The sequence below is a fragment of the Haliaeetus leucocephalus genome, unplaced genomic scaffold, assembly GCF_000737465.1.
Source record: "Haliaeetus leucocephalus isolate CR32 unplaced genomic scaffold, Haliaeetus_leucocephalus-4.0 Scaffold1, whole genome shotgun sequence".
Taxonomy (NCBI): domain Eukaryota; kingdom Metazoa; phylum Chordata; class Aves; order Accipitriformes; family Accipitridae; genus Haliaeetus; species Haliaeetus leucocephalus.
Window position 1 is genome coordinate 5,426,725 of NW_010972437.1, and position 15,086 is coordinate 5,441,810.

A 15,086-nucleotide genomic window follows, 5' to 3' on the forward strand; every position below is an offset into this window, starting at 1 on the left:
TGGCCTCTGGAGGTTCCCCCCCGATTTCCCTGATATCTGGATAACTCATTACATTTGTTTAACACACTTCTCTAATCACTTGTGTTTCCTTGAAACTCAAGATCAGATTCCAGCATCAACTGGGAGAACATCCTGGGACTCTGCCATTGTGGTTCTGGGATGTCTAAATTGATGACCCTGGGCCTCTGGGAGTCACAAGAGTGCGCTTAGTCACAGGAGAAGTTTTGACACCTTTGATTACATGTCCTACACTCCTTTTCCCAAGCCATAAAACACTCTCTGGGGAAGTGTTACCATGAAACTCCTCTTGGGGACAGCAAGTACAAAACTTCCTTTTTGCTTGCTAGGGTAAATGGAGATGAGGATTTTATTCTTATTAGCCACAAACATGAATGAGAGAAGGCTGCAAAGAAAAGTCATATCCTGCGCACAGCCTTGAGGTCTCTGATGAAACAAAATGACACAAAATTTACAGATGCTAAAAATAGTGATAACATCAGTTTGATGCTGCATTTTGTATTCCTCCTATAATACAGTAAAATGGCCTGTAATTCACGTTGTAAAATTGGCGTGCAAGGCTCTTTGAAGATATCATCTTCATTGTATGTCTGCAGTGGCCAGAGTTACAAGCCAACCCACTACAGTGCTACGACGAGCCATGCAAATAAATAGATAAATAGGGACAGATAACACCAGCCCCTCAGGGGCAGCTGTCCACTCTCAATCTATCTTGCTTAGGTTGCAAGCTCTTCAGCACAGGAAACCTTTTGTGCCTTGTACAGACTTAAATTCACCCCTGGTGCTTAGGAAGGTAATATATTATGTTAATTTGTTTATTACATTATATAAAGTGTAATTTTTAATTCAGAGATGTAACTTTTAAGTCCTTGCTGACAGTCACATTAGTGCAGGCTTAGAGAGTTTGTTTGCAGCTCTGTCTTCAGCCTGGCATTTTAAGCTGAGCTCTTGTGGCCTGTCAGAGGTGGTTGCCACAGCATGAAAATGCTTCGGAAAATACGTATGCATTGTGGTTTATTATCTTTGTATGCGTATTTCATCTATTGGTGCTAAATGGCTTCTTGGAGGGTGATTGTAGCCATGTCACTGGCTGGGTGACTTCACTGTTTCTTTCCTCCTGTTTATTGAATACTACCAGCTTTTGTGTCTTTCCCCTACTCCCAACTTGTTAGGCTTTCAGACCCTCTGTAACTCTGGAGTCTCCAAGCAAAAAATGTCTTCCTTCAAAATGAAAAACAAAACCCAGTCTAGGGGAGCTAAACTAACTTCTGACCATCTGTTAGAAGGTTAGTAATATCACTACTTTGAACTTAATTTTCCTATTTCATGCAGCAGCTTCTCTGTGTTGTTTATATTCTGGTTGAAGGGGATCTTCCTATACCAGGATGCAATAGGAATGTCATTTTTCCTCTAACATGAGCAGATGTCCTATCTGCAGTACTAGCAATAACATTGCCGCTTCCTGTTGTTGCAGATGTTGTTAGCAGGCTAGAGCTGAAAGCAAAGAGGGGGTGCGTTTCAGCCCGTGCCATTCAATGCCATCAACATCAATGCTATGCAGGTGCTATGCACCTTCTTTTCCACGTGTACTCTTTAGTAGTGGCTATCTTGGCTAGCAGACAGGAAGTTGCCCTGGAACACAAATTTATCTCCTTTCTACTTTACATAGGCGAGGAGTGCTTTCAAAATCTCTGTTGTTGTTCTCTGCCTTGACTTTTGCTTTCTCTAGATTCATTTACACTAAATTCAAATTACAAATGGTGTGTTATCATATTTAGGGAAGGGGTGCCTGAACTGAATCTGGCACACATTTAAGTGTAAATCTCCTCACTCTTAGGTTTCAGGGCACAGCCCTGTGCAAGTCTTCAATCAGCAATTATTGCATTCTTTTTCCTTTTTATAGGAGGTCACTATCAAATCCTGTGACACATTTCTATCACTAATCTGGCAGGCTGCCATTCAGACCACAGGAAGCCTGGGAGAGAAGAATGTACACTTAGGGCCTTATTCCATCTTCATTATTCCCTACACCGGCAGAATTCCTTAAAGTCTCTGGAAGTTTGATCTGAATGGAAAGTATTTTGCCTGAATAGCACCCCTTATTGAGGCATTGTCACCGAGTCACAAATTTAGATGAGTGTTGTGGCTAGCAGTTTAATCTGTACTGCATGGCTGTTTTTTCACACCAACACAGGGAGTGCTAATCACTTCTAATGGTCTAGCAGGATTATCTGGCAGTGAGGGACTTCTCGATTTGAGAGCTGGACACTGAAGGGGAAAAAACCAGTTCCCATTCAGGGCTTTATCTGAGAATTTATTCATTCTGGCAATGAGGGGAATATTGTATTTTAATGGTTTTCAATGGGAAACACAACCTGACTAAAGGAGGAAAGCCAGGGTTCTGTTCACAAAAAATATGCAAAAAAATTGTGCTTTGGAGAAAAAGGAGCAAAGACAAACTGAGATTTGTGCATAAAAAATAACGAGAAATGAAAATCATAAATGTAAGGTGTCCATAGCTGTCAGTTAGATGATAATATGGAAGACTTAAACTCTTTTCCTATCTACTTTTTTGTGCCTTAGTATATGAATGCATTGTTGTACTTAAAAAGACTACTGATCTTGTATGTTATTGCTGTATAGAGACTTACAGAGAGAGAGTAACTTTGTTTTTATGTTTAGATCATTGCCAGTTCATTGGCCACTATTATAATTTGTGATTTCATGGAGCTATAATTGTTGAAAAGTAAATTTCCTGTTGTTTTAACCAGCAGCACTTAGCTGTGTTTCTGTATTAATAAGTACTGTCTCAGTCCTTCAGGGAGTTCTAGTCATTTTGGGGGGGTTCATTCAATATTGTCTTCTCCTCATTTCAGGTTATTGAAGGAAAACTGGCTCCTTTCTTGGGAAAGGTAATCAAGTTTGCCACCTCTCATGTGTACAGCTGCAGCCTTTGTAGTCAAAAAGGTTTCATCTGTGAGATTTGCAACAATGGAGAAATCCTTTACCCCTTTGAGGACATTTCTACAAGCAGGTACTGTAATGTCAGTCATACATGTGACTTGCGTATCATATCCTTGTGGATTCTCAGCCTCCTGACCTCTTATTTAAATAACTAGGGACTGGATCCCACTAATGCAGGGGATTTCTGGACACTACACTAGATTACTGGTCCAGGGAGGCCACCATGAGCAGACTTGGAAATAGATGGGAAGAGCTACTTCCCAAAGCCCTGTAAGTCTCAGAACAGCTGTTCAAAAAGGGAAGAGTCCCTAGTAGCATCACACAGTGTGATTTATCCAAAGCTCTTCTGAGTTTGCAAGGTGTCCTGAAAAGCCAAATGGATTCCCTGGAATGATCACGGACACCTTTCTGGTATCTGATGTCACTGGACCTGTGATGTACTGGGATTGTCCATTATAGTACAATAACCATCTATTTTGAAGTGTTTTCCCTATGAAATGTTATGGCTAATTCTCTGCTTTCTGTGTGCATACTGCTCTGTGCATATGTATGCAAGATTTTTTTTTTTCTTCAATGAGATTGCTATTCTCAGGTGGCTACAAAATAAATATAAATATACCAGTCCTAAATTAAATAAAAGCACTTTTATTTCACATTGTATGGAGTACTGGATGCCAGGTCAGGGACAGGAGTTGCATGGAAAACCTAGAAGCAAAATGCAGGAAACCAGAGCAGACTTGGCAACGCAGCAGTGTTACTACTCTTTTTCAAAAATGTCTTGGATTTTGAATAAAGGAGACTTTTTTTTTTTTAATTTTTTTTAACTCAACAGAAAGACAGTATATCTGACAGCACAGCATTCCTCCATAGATAAGTACTTTTCTGGCTGTTTCAAATACAGTCATTTTAATTTGCTCTCCAAAGTGTTCCGTTGAAGGGGAAAAAAAAATTGAAGAGCCACCTTTGGAAACAATCAGGACCAGACTGTTAAAAGGGCTTCATTAAGAATCTGATTCCCCTGCGTGCACAAAGATGTTAAATTGCAAGTAACCAGGGACTACTCTTTGGGGATTTTCAGCCTGACCTGCGTTTCAAAGACTGTTTGCACATTCTTTTTCCAGACTCTAATTCTAAAAAATGCATTGACAAAGCAGTGGGCATAAGCTAAACAAGGTGTGCAGCTGAGCTCTATAAATGGTTTTCAAGAGATAATGTATCTAGGGTGCATGGTGAGATAGGCTGAGTTAAAAAGAGAGAGACTAAGATAACATAAAACATAAGATGTCTATTGAGACTGTATAAAAGGCAATTGAAGATATTCCCAAAAGATTGATGAGAACATGTAAGAGCATTGGGGAAGACAGGTTTACTTGAAATGTCTGTGCATTTGATTTGTCTGGGCGGTTTTGGTCACAAAAACATTGTTGGGTGTATATTGTTGCCCCGCCCTTCAGCTGAGATCAGACATACCTTGCAATTACAGAGTTTAAAACCTTCTGGAATCAAATAGTATTTGTCAGCAGTTCAGTGAAAGCCAAAAGAAGTGGCTCTACCTCCTGTTTTTATGTGAATTAGAAACCAGAAAGGACTTTTGTTCATGTTTCACAAATGTGAAGTCATGGTTGATGTCATGCCAAAGACAGCGGTCTTTGTTAATGATTTTAATTAAAAAACAATCAGCATGAAAGGTTCTCCAATATTTCTCTTTCTTATTTTGTCAGAGGTCATTCTGCTGACTCCTTTTGTACTCCTTATCACTAAAACTTGATTTTATCTCCAGCATTTTCCATTTCCCTTCCTAGTTAGTTTTCCCATCTGATTACTACTCGTGTGTGCACATGCACCTCTGAAACTAACCAGATTATTTCTATTCTATATTTTTGCTCTTTTCCACCTTCAGGCTCCAACAGAGGAGATTATGTGTTTTACTGTGCAGCTCCATCAGCTGCAAAGCAGTGAGGAAGAAGGCCAGGTAGAGGCATTTTGTGTTTGTTTCCGTCTCTTACAGATGAGAGATATTTCTGAGGTAGGTGTGCTGACCACTACAATGGCAAGTGTAAGGTGAGGAGGCTAGCTAGAAATAGGTAGATGTACAGAGTAACCTGTGGCAGATGGAATGGCAAGTCATAAAATGTGTGAAGACTTGCAGTTATACCTGAAGTTTCTGATGAGGTGTTCAGCTTTCCTTGTTAGTTAAGTGTCATACAGAGCTCTGAGTAAACAGTTAGCTCAGATTTGTGATTTGGTTGTGCTATTGTGAGTCCACAGTGTGCAGTGAGAATTGACTACGATTCCCTTTCTCCATACTGGTTTTCTGGAATTGCTGTTTACAGCATAATATTCACATCTTGTACTCAGTACTAGACTGCCAAGTACCTTGGATGTAGCTGCTGAGTTAAAGAGGGAAGAGCAGCTGAGCTCTGAAGACCATGTTTTTCCTTCTTGCTTTTGAATGTTGCTTGTTCACTTTTCAGCATGCTACTAATTCTACCAGCAAACTGGGCTGTTAGGGTGCATGACAGCTTTTGCAAAATTCACCTCTCTGTTGAATGTTTAAAAAGTGAAGTCTTTTTGAGGGTGTGTGGTGTGTCTGTGTTGAGCTGGCATTTGTTTTCCTGGCTACCTCCCTGACTTTTCTCGCTCTTCGGAGAGAAGAGTGACAGCTGTCAGAGAGGCCATTATAATTCCAAGGTGGTTCTCAGCTGGCTGTTACCTTTCCATCTCCATGGTCTCTTAGGTCAGCTTTGAGGTGGAGAGAGTATTTTTCTCCAAAATATTCTTAGCAGTTTCTGGAGCAGTCTTCAGTAGGAATTGATGAAGGATGGGTCTTCTTTAGATAGATACAGCTGAAGGAAAAGGAGGGCCCCTCTTGAGGGCTGGAGTTTCTCTTTGGTCAGGTTATTTGCTTGAGAGTCATTTTTGTCAGTCCTTGAGCAAACAGAGTGAATACCTGGGTTATGCACTCCTCAGGGTTTGAATACACATATATTACATACCCTTCTCTCACTAATCAGCATGACACATTCCTTTGTTGGCAAACGGTTCCAAAACAAACACAATCAGTTCACTTAATTAGCGGGTCTGTGGGCTGTGCTTGGCAGGCTCTTTACATCCTGCTCAACAATACAGCGCAACAGTTTGCTGCCTTGAATGTAAGGGTGGGCTCACAAAGTCATAAGCTTTCTAATGATATTTCCTTTCTGCAGCTTTTCTTGGGAGGTGGCCATTCTGCACAGACCTTAATGAAAGCTGTGATTCAGTAGTTAAACAATTTCTTAAAAATTGTCCCATCCTTTTGGATGCCTCTTCCAGTCAGTTTGATTCCTCTGTCCCCCATTTTCTTCTTTTCTGTCTTACCCATATTTATGTAACAGTTCATTAGAGTTCTTTCTACATTTCACAATTTCGGCATCTTTTTGATGGCCTTTAAATCATGAGAACTGTATTTAAACCTCCTGAGTTAATTGCACATTTCATGGAGCAAATTGCCAGTTAATGTAAACTCTCACAGCTCTGCTTTTGCTGGAGCTTTGGCAACTTAAACAACCTAAGCATCTACCTCCTGTTTTATTTCTTGGACTATATTTGCCCTGAGCTTAAATTTAGCAAATAAACATATAAAATTATCCTATTATATCACTAATTTTATTTTTACAAGTGTTGTGAAGTGAGTTTCAATAGCCCTGGTTATAAACTGGCTTGTTAGAGCTATCTTTGTCCATTTCTTAGCAGCCAGGCACTGCCCCTCAAGTTGTTCTGATATTACTTGTTTTTCATTAACGTGGTGAAAAGTTTTTGTTTCTTTCTCTTAAAACTAAAAAAAAAAAAAGCAGAAGTGAAAAGAAAATGCCCATGTAGTGGTACTGTTGTCTATAAAATGTGGCTGTATTTGTTTTATAACCTAGAACAATTTTTAATAAGTTTTAAATCTTAAGGAATACTGAGAAAAATACCATTGGAACAAGAATACAATTATTCATTAAAAAGGGTTTTCTGTCCAATTAGATAATTAAGTAATTACAGTTATGGTTAAGATTATTGCTATTATATGCTACTGAAGTTTTGGTCTTGCCTGTGTGTCAGCATCCTAGTGACTACTTTCACAGGCAATTTGTTGTGTTTTGCTGGTAAAGCTACTTGCTTGGTTAAGAACCATTTAGTCAATTCCTTGCCTTTTATGTGGTGACTATAGATGTATGTGAACCATGGAGAGCTGCTCTTTTGTGTTCGTATTCATTTATCAAGGCTAAACTGTTTTCACTTTGCGAAGTTAATTTGTTCTGCAGATCAGTTAAGACATGTAGACCTTTTAAGATACAAACCAGAAGACCCAAGTTTAAAATAGATATGCCACAGAACAGGCTTGACTATATCAACCAGCTTGGATGCCTCTATAATCTTTGGCCACCATCCTGATAAGACCAATGAATGTACTTAACTTTATACATAGTGAGAAGTCTTACTAAAGCCTCTGAGGCTGTGCGCTTAGCTTTATGTGCTTGCCAAAGTCTTTGCAAGATTACAGCTCACTGTGTTATGGATGCTATGTCACCGGACAAAACCAGCTTTGAGCATTTGGGAGAATGTTAGATATTAGGTGGAAAGACTGAAATACGTAGTATAGAGCATTTACAGGAAATACCTTGGCACAGGTCAAAGGCATCACTTGAAGTACATCACCTTCCCTCTTGCTTTGATTAGTTTGTTTTATGCTAGACAGCCTTTCTGCAAGCCCAGTTCACCTGAGCTGTGTTAGTAGCTTAGTACCTAATTTTTGAAAGAGCTTAGCTTATCGGATGTTGATAGTTGGTTCAAAGCACCCTGAAGTGATCTGCTCAGCACTTTCTTTAAAGAAACTTAGGCACCTAAGTAGATGTTAAGTTCTCTTGATAATTTAGTTTCACCTGAATCTGTCAAAACTGGTCAAAATCTTCTGGCCCAGACCTTCTGATTTTTGTCTGTGCAGGGTAGCGCAGTAATGTTGTCTAGAATACATAAAAAGAAAGAGCTAAAATATACTGGCTTTTTCTTCAAGCATTGTATTTTTGGAACTGAATTAGCTTTAGAGGTTGGTTTTACCTGCCTCATGTCAGAGTGGCATTAACTAGAATGTTCAGTGTAGTGGCAGATACTTATTTCAAGTAGGAAGGTCTCTGCAGTGCTGCCTTGTGCTCTTCCTTGCTGGCTGAACATGGCAGCCATCTTGTTTCCAGTTTTATTTTGCAGGTTCCCTGCTGTGCCTTCTTCCTCGCTCTAGATATTTCCAACTTGCCAGTCAGGACCTTTTAATTCTTCCTCCTCCTTCCTCATGCGAAATCCCCTTTTAAGATAGACTGCTCCATCCTCCAAATATGGTTCCTTGTAGACCAGACAACAGTTTTTCAATTGCTTTTTAGCCCATGAAAGCCAACACTGCAAACTCTTAAGAACTCAGAAATTCTAAGATTACCTTAAGGATCTTGTTGTTTATATACTTTTTTTTTTTTTTTAATGTTAAGTTCCTTTTTTCCATCTTGGGTCCAGGTGGGCATGTCTTCAACATTATGGCAGAGCTGTGAAGTCCGGGTGCCTTTGCCTTTCTTTTTTATTAAAAGCATAAATCCTGGCTTAATCAGAGGATTTCCAGACTTGAGACTTACAGAAAAATGCAAAGTAGCAGAATCATGCAGTGAAATTATAATGGTTGAAGGCAGTTTATGATATTACTGTTAATAGTATTGCCTGACTCTTTGCTTTTAGGTCTTCAGCCACCCCTTTGTGAATACAGTTCATTAATAATAGGAGAGGTAGAGGGGTGAAGTCCAGTTCATGATGTGGCAGCTAGCAGAGGCAGAGGATATATGTCTGAGCAATGTAAACACTTGATTCTCTGTGGCATCTCAGCCTCTCCAGTGGTTTGCAGGTAGTGGGTCTACCATGTGTAGGGATTTTCCCCTTTCCAAGGTAACTTAGCTCCACTGACTAAAGTGTAATCACGGGAGTTTCAGATTAAATGTTTTAATACTGATTTTAGTGCCCCTTTACGGATTTCTTGTGAACTGCTATGTACAGGCCACGTTACTTGGCTTGGGATCTCTGAACTTAGACCACTTGTGAAGTGCAGTACTGAGGCCAACAGTCAGTCCTTAGTTCTTCTGCTGGATGCAAGTATGGAAATATACATAGATAGTGTAGAATAAATCCCTGCAGCCACAGCTGGCAGGGAGCTGAGGACACGCTCCCCTCCTTAATCAGGAGCAATAGAGCTCTGCGAAGAGAGGTCTGGGAGCTGCAGGATCATTCTGCTCCTGCTTGACCCTGCTGCTGTGCTCTGGTGCGGTAACTCAGCCTGTGTATGCAACTGTAGCAGGAGGATAGCTGGTGGTTAAATCAAGCTGTTCTTGTTCAGCCGTGGCTGGTAACAAATTGTTCTGTGAGCACCCAAAACGAAGGCCTGCTCTGTGATTTCTCTGGGTCTAGCAATGGAGGAGTTGACACTGAGGCTCCCCGCCTCACTGGTGGTGGAGCACTGGTGGTTTTCTCTCCCCTCCAGTGAGCTGCCCGCTTTTCCCCTCATTTGTGAGGCTTTAATATCTCTGACCACTTTGCACATCTGTTGGATGCAGTTGACCTTGGCAGTGGGTGCTGGCATGACAGGACAAGGGGCAAGAGATGGGACAAACGGGGAGGCACCCTGTGGCAAGCCCTGGGTGGCAGAGCCAGGACAGGGGCTTATTCATTCATCCTCCCCTGCCTGGGGCACTTCTCCAGCAGTTCAGTCTAAACCATGCTAGGTAAAAGGGAGCAGACCCTGGTCTGGCAGTTTTCATTCAGGGACATTGGGTAGCATGTCATTCAGCCATCCTGGGGTGGCATTACTAGAGCAGCAGTGGTGGTGTTGGTCACAGATGCCATGTCAGCCTGTGTTTGGGCTGGTCCCTGCAGCTGTTCCAGAGGTGCAGACGGTGGGCGCTCTATTTGGTGAGTCCCATCAGTACAGGCTGGCGGTCGCTGTACACCCCTTGTTAGCTGCCACCTGTAACCAGCTCACCCCTCTGCATCAGTTCTCCCAGCACACGAGCTGGGGCAATGGTTGGCAGTTACAGTTATTTCTGCTGGTTTTGTACCCTCTGGGGCCAGCCCAGGACCAAGCCGTGCCATTATAAATGAGGATTGTCTTCAAGCTGTGCTGGCATATCAAGGGTAACCCCCATCTGATGAGCAGTTATATGGAAAGGAAAACTATGGTTATGCTTTGAATCACTGCTGACTCCCTGAATACTGAACTAAAAATTCAGAGTGATTTTCAGACATGTTACAATTTGAGGGCCTGGGTAGAGGGCTCTGCTCTGGTTTTGTTTGGCTTTTTTTTTTTTTCCCCTTCGGAGGCAAATTTTTCAAAAGCCAATTTTTAAGTATGGTATTTAACCCCCCCCTCCCCCCGTGTCTAGTAAAGACCGTAAGCATGTCATACAAGGCATTATCTTAACAAGCTCCTTATAGGGACAAATCAATGTCATGTTAGTGCCAACTTTCTTCCATTCATTTACTGCACGAGTGTCCCTCCCTAGGCAGGCTCCTTGCGTTGGTTCCTAGGCAACTGTAATAATATTGCTGCACGTGTGTGTCAGGCATTGATTGCCTTTGGGGCTTTTTTTGTGTTCTAAGTGAACACAGGCTAGTCTGTTTTCCTTTTCTTTGTGTTCTGCTAAAGTCTCAGAGTTTTGAAGGGCGCGTCTGTGATATTCACAGCTGAGCAATTCAGAAATACTTGCAGACAAGCACATGTGCATAGCGTGGGATGGTGATCATGCTGGAATCCCTAGGCAAGGCTTACTTCAGCTACTGTGGTTTGCTCTTTGGGGTTTTTTAATAGCCAAGTTACAGGTGGCTTAGTATTTCAGATGCTTGGTGAATATATAGCATCATCTAAAGAAAACATAATGAACAACGCCATTTTATCTTCTTTTTACTCTGCATGGAGGGAAGGAAAAAAACCTGAAGAGTTCTAGTCAATGAAGGGTTCAGCCCTAAATCATATCCTTACTGAAATTTCTTTCAAGGGATTATTCACTTGAGCAACTGCATGAAAGGTCTAGCACAGAGGAAGTGGGCTTTTTTTAAATGAAAAAATGAAAGTTAATGTATAAAGTTACAAGACAAAGGGTGGTGGGTGAATATGGCACTGCAGCGAGACAGGGGAGCTCTTTGCCCTTCTCAGCTCTTGTAAGGAGCTCCTGGCTGACCTTGAGCAAGTCAGTTCACCTCATTTCCCATTTGTGAGGTGGGAGTGGCGGTGTGTCTGTCATCCACTGTTTGTTCTTTTCAGGGACGAACAGCATAACCATGAGCTGCTTTGATTCCCTGCTTGGTGTTTGGAAGCCAGAGAGGTATAGCCCACATGCGTGGTACTGAAGCTGTCCTAATAAACCTTACTAGTGCCAGCAGCTTCATCCCGCCACAGTCACACTGGTCAGTCTGTCAACCTGTAAGGTTCCAAGGAGACAAATAAAACTGTCTTTCGGATGACATCCTGGGCCACCAGTTGATAATCCCTGGTTTATTTTGTCTGCTTAGGGTGGAAGGTCTTTGAGGCCTCTTTGTGTTGCACCCCCCCTCTTTGGGCACCTGATCTTACCCATGGACACCTAAATGGTGGTGCAGTACAGAGGAGAAATAAGAGTATAATCAATTGGTTGTGCAAAATCTAGAATTACTTGAGCCATAGGCCTGTGAAATACATGTGGGAAGCATGAAAAGAATTTGCCAGAATTTACAATTTACCACATATTGATATGTTTCAAATGCCCAGACTTAATGGGAAATACTAACACTGACATTTCCTCAGCATACAACGAATGATTTTATGCTTTTAATATAGAAAGGCTTTTCTTTTGTAACTAGTAATGATGATAATAAGAGCATTATAATGCCTGTCTGGCTGTGGAGAGCTTTGCCCTTTCTCTCTTACACTTTTCAGTGCCATAGAAATTATTTAAAGGATTGAATAATTCTCTGCATTTTTGTTACTCTGGTGTTCAAACAAGTAAAACAGCCTTCACACATGAAACACCCCCTATAGTCTCAACAGAAATTGAGTTGGTCAGGAAAGAGAAAAAAAGAGAGAAAACACTGTAATAGAGAGGAAGCTATTCCAGATGCCTTCTTAGGAGACTGAAAGTCTGTATGAAAACAACATGCAATGTTCACCAGTTCTTCAAATAATGTTTGAAAAATAGCAAGATGCTGTTAATGTGCAGTATCGTAATATCATTCATTAAAGAAGGAAACATGAAAGGCCTGAATGGCTATGGGCTCATCAGCTTATTATCAGTGGTATATAGAAGTCTCACAAAAGATGCAGGGACTTCTTGGCCTCTAGCCAAAGAAGTCAGGATTCAGAATTGTACCTGAATTACCTATGACAACAACAAGGGTTAAGGGAAAGATAACTAAGTGTAGTGAACTATTGCATGAGCCTTTTATAGACTACAAAATGTATTTTTTCTCCAGAGAAGTAAAAACATTTTCCAATCCTGAGGCTTGAAAACAACAGTAAAGAAAAACTGTGAAACTCACATGTGGAGGTAAAATTAGATGTCAGGATTAAATAAGAAGTAATCTGTTTGTACTATTCAGAGAAGGTATATAATTTTGGTGGGGTTTTTGTTATCACTGGAAAATTTCTTGGGACTGAGATCAGGAATGGTCAACCAGTTGACATTTCCAGGGTCAGTTAAGTCTGACTGTATTCGATACGGTGAAAAGCAAAGCTATAGATGGCTTGGGGTAGTATAGCTCCATTACTTTAAAGGGAGTAACTTACCATTTGCACAAAGGTAGAGCAAGATCAGCATTGCCCCCCCCCCGCCCCGCCCTGGTGACTGTGTTTCTTTAGCAGCGAGGGGATACAAGCATGCAGTGAAGGCTGACCCAGGTATCCTCTCTACCTGTCCCTACAGAAAGCAAGAGGCAGCTTTGTTCTGCAAATCAGAGCACCATTCTTCCAGGTTGCTGTTGTGTTGTCATCTGCACTCCGCGATTGGGGCTGGGAGTACATTAGCCTTCACCTGAGAAAGCAGAAAATAGGTCTTGAGAGCAGCAGTCAGGGGTGGGGGCAGCAGAATGGACCAACGATGGTCACAATGGCTGCAGTGGACTGTGACACCTGGGGCTGGCTGTTTGCACTGCTTCTGGCTAGTGCCTGACGCTGTGGGGTCTTGGTCAGAGCTTCAGCTATTGCACCAGCTCTAATAAATAACAGTGCAGGCATTTCTTCTCTCTCTTTTGGTTCTGAGGGACATGAGAGAAATTTTTTCCACTGAGCTTATTTCTGAAAAATGAATTCCCATTAATTTAAACACCATTAATCTTTGTTTTCTCTGCTGATGGCCTTTGACTGGGGAGAGCAGGTGTGCTGGCTCCTCTCATCCTGCTCCATCCATTTCAGCAGCAATTTCTGATAAGTTTTGTCACCTCCATGTGTACTGTGGAGAAATATTGAGTGAGCATAGGGAGTGGCAATGTGAGAGCACAAAATTACATTCCTCATCAATCATTACCCTCTAGCAACTTCCAGGGCACTGTAAATTGCTGACTAACAAGGGAGAATTAGCTTGATAAAATCACCATTAGTGTCAGTTCAGAATGATGTAAAGTTTTAAAGACACTGCTGTCCTCTCTGTCTCTCCCTCATCCATTAGTATGTCTGTTCATGGAGATCCCAATCCAGCAAAGCACGTAAGCACATGCTTAATGGTAGGCAGATCAGTAATCCCAAGGAAATCACTGGGATATGAGCCCTAAGCATGTGTTTATGTGCTTCACTGGATCAGGGCCATAACACACACTCTCTGAGCACAGAAATGATTAATATCTCTGTGTGAGCTAGTTTCTTGATTCAAAACCAGATTTAGACTCACTAGCTGGACTTAGAAATATGATAGTCAAGTTTTACTGCAAGAGAGTATTATGCTTAGCCTCTTTAGCCTTCCTTATTTGTTATTTGGGTTTTATCAGTCGATGCTAGCTAGAAATGTGCCTCACTAAACCTCTGCATAGCTTTCTCAAAGCTCTGCAGTTACTAAAGTTTAGACCATGTTTGGACCCATGCATAAAACGTAAAGTGCAGCCAGATCAGGAACAGTTTTTTTAAAAGTTAAAGGTGAGATGCAAATGCAGCTATTATAGCTAACAGGTTGTATTAGCTTATGGACTTCTCTCAGTATTGCCAGACTGCATGCCAGATATTACAATTTGCGTTATGGCTTCTAGTGTTTGGGGTTTGTTTCTTCATGTTTTCAATTTTTCTTCACAGTCTTGAAGACAAGATTTCCTTATTTCTAAGGAAAAAAAAAAAAAACACAACAAAAAAAGCTCAAAGCAAACAAACAAAAAAACCCACTAAAGATATAAGAATGGACACTTGAATTCTCACAGTCATTTGACTACAATAGCTGCGAAAAAGGAAAACTGCAAGGCATTTCAAGACTTCCCACAGAATCACCAGGGTGACCAGCGCCCCTCATTTGTATTTCAAAATTGCTCTAAAGTTTGATGTTTTGTTGCTTTCATTATTTGATTATCCAACTGGAATCTAAGACTTTGTACCTCTGACACTGTCATCCTTTTATTTTTTTCATTTGGTTACAAAGCTGTAGTGGCTTCACTCATCACTACAGATAGTTACTTGCATTGAAAGGCTGAGAATATCCAACTGTTTAGTTGTAGCCCACTCTGTGATCACCAGATGTTTCATTGTTCCACAGCCATCTGGAACTGGGGTTTGATCTGCTGTGACATTACCTCCATTGCCTCAGAGTGCCCCAACAGTAATCCAGTCATATTGTCTGAGCAGTTGATTTGTTTGAAGTCATAATATCACATTTGAGAACAGAATAGCACAGCTTTGAATGCCAGAAGCTATAATTGTGTTGATCTACTCCGATCTTCACAGGACACAGAGCAGAAAATATCACCTACCTCTGTTTCATTTTTTACTTTGTGGAATGACGACTTCTCCTGCTGTTGGAGTACTTTACTCTTTCCAGAACCGCTGACCACTGGAACTTCAATGAGGAAAATGTTATATCTTGGCTGTTGCAAATGCTGAAATATATCTTAAT

General features: G+C 41.2%; 1 protein-coding gene across 10 annotated transcripts in view; it reads left to right on the forward strand.

Moving 5' to 3' along the window:
• The window catches only part of PLEKHM3 (pleckstrin homology domain containing, family M, member 3), a 118,921-nt gene that overhangs the window by 71,726 nt on the left and 32,109 nt on the right, over positions 1 to 15,086 (forward strand). For 9 of the 10 annotated variants that reach the window (XR_774207.1, XM_010564984.1, XM_010564991.1 and 6 more), the window contains one exon: positions 2,895 to 3,052. The exons of the other annotated variant lie outside the window; for it this stretch is intronic. Coding sequence is in view for 8 of the 9 variants with exons in the window: in XM_010564984.1 (XP_010563286.1) it covers positions 2,895 to 3,052 (158 nt within the window). In the remaining variant the exon portion in view is untranslated. The remainder of the gene's footprint in view (positions 1 to 2,894; positions 3,053 to 15,086) is intronic. 10 annotated transcript variants of the gene reach the window in all.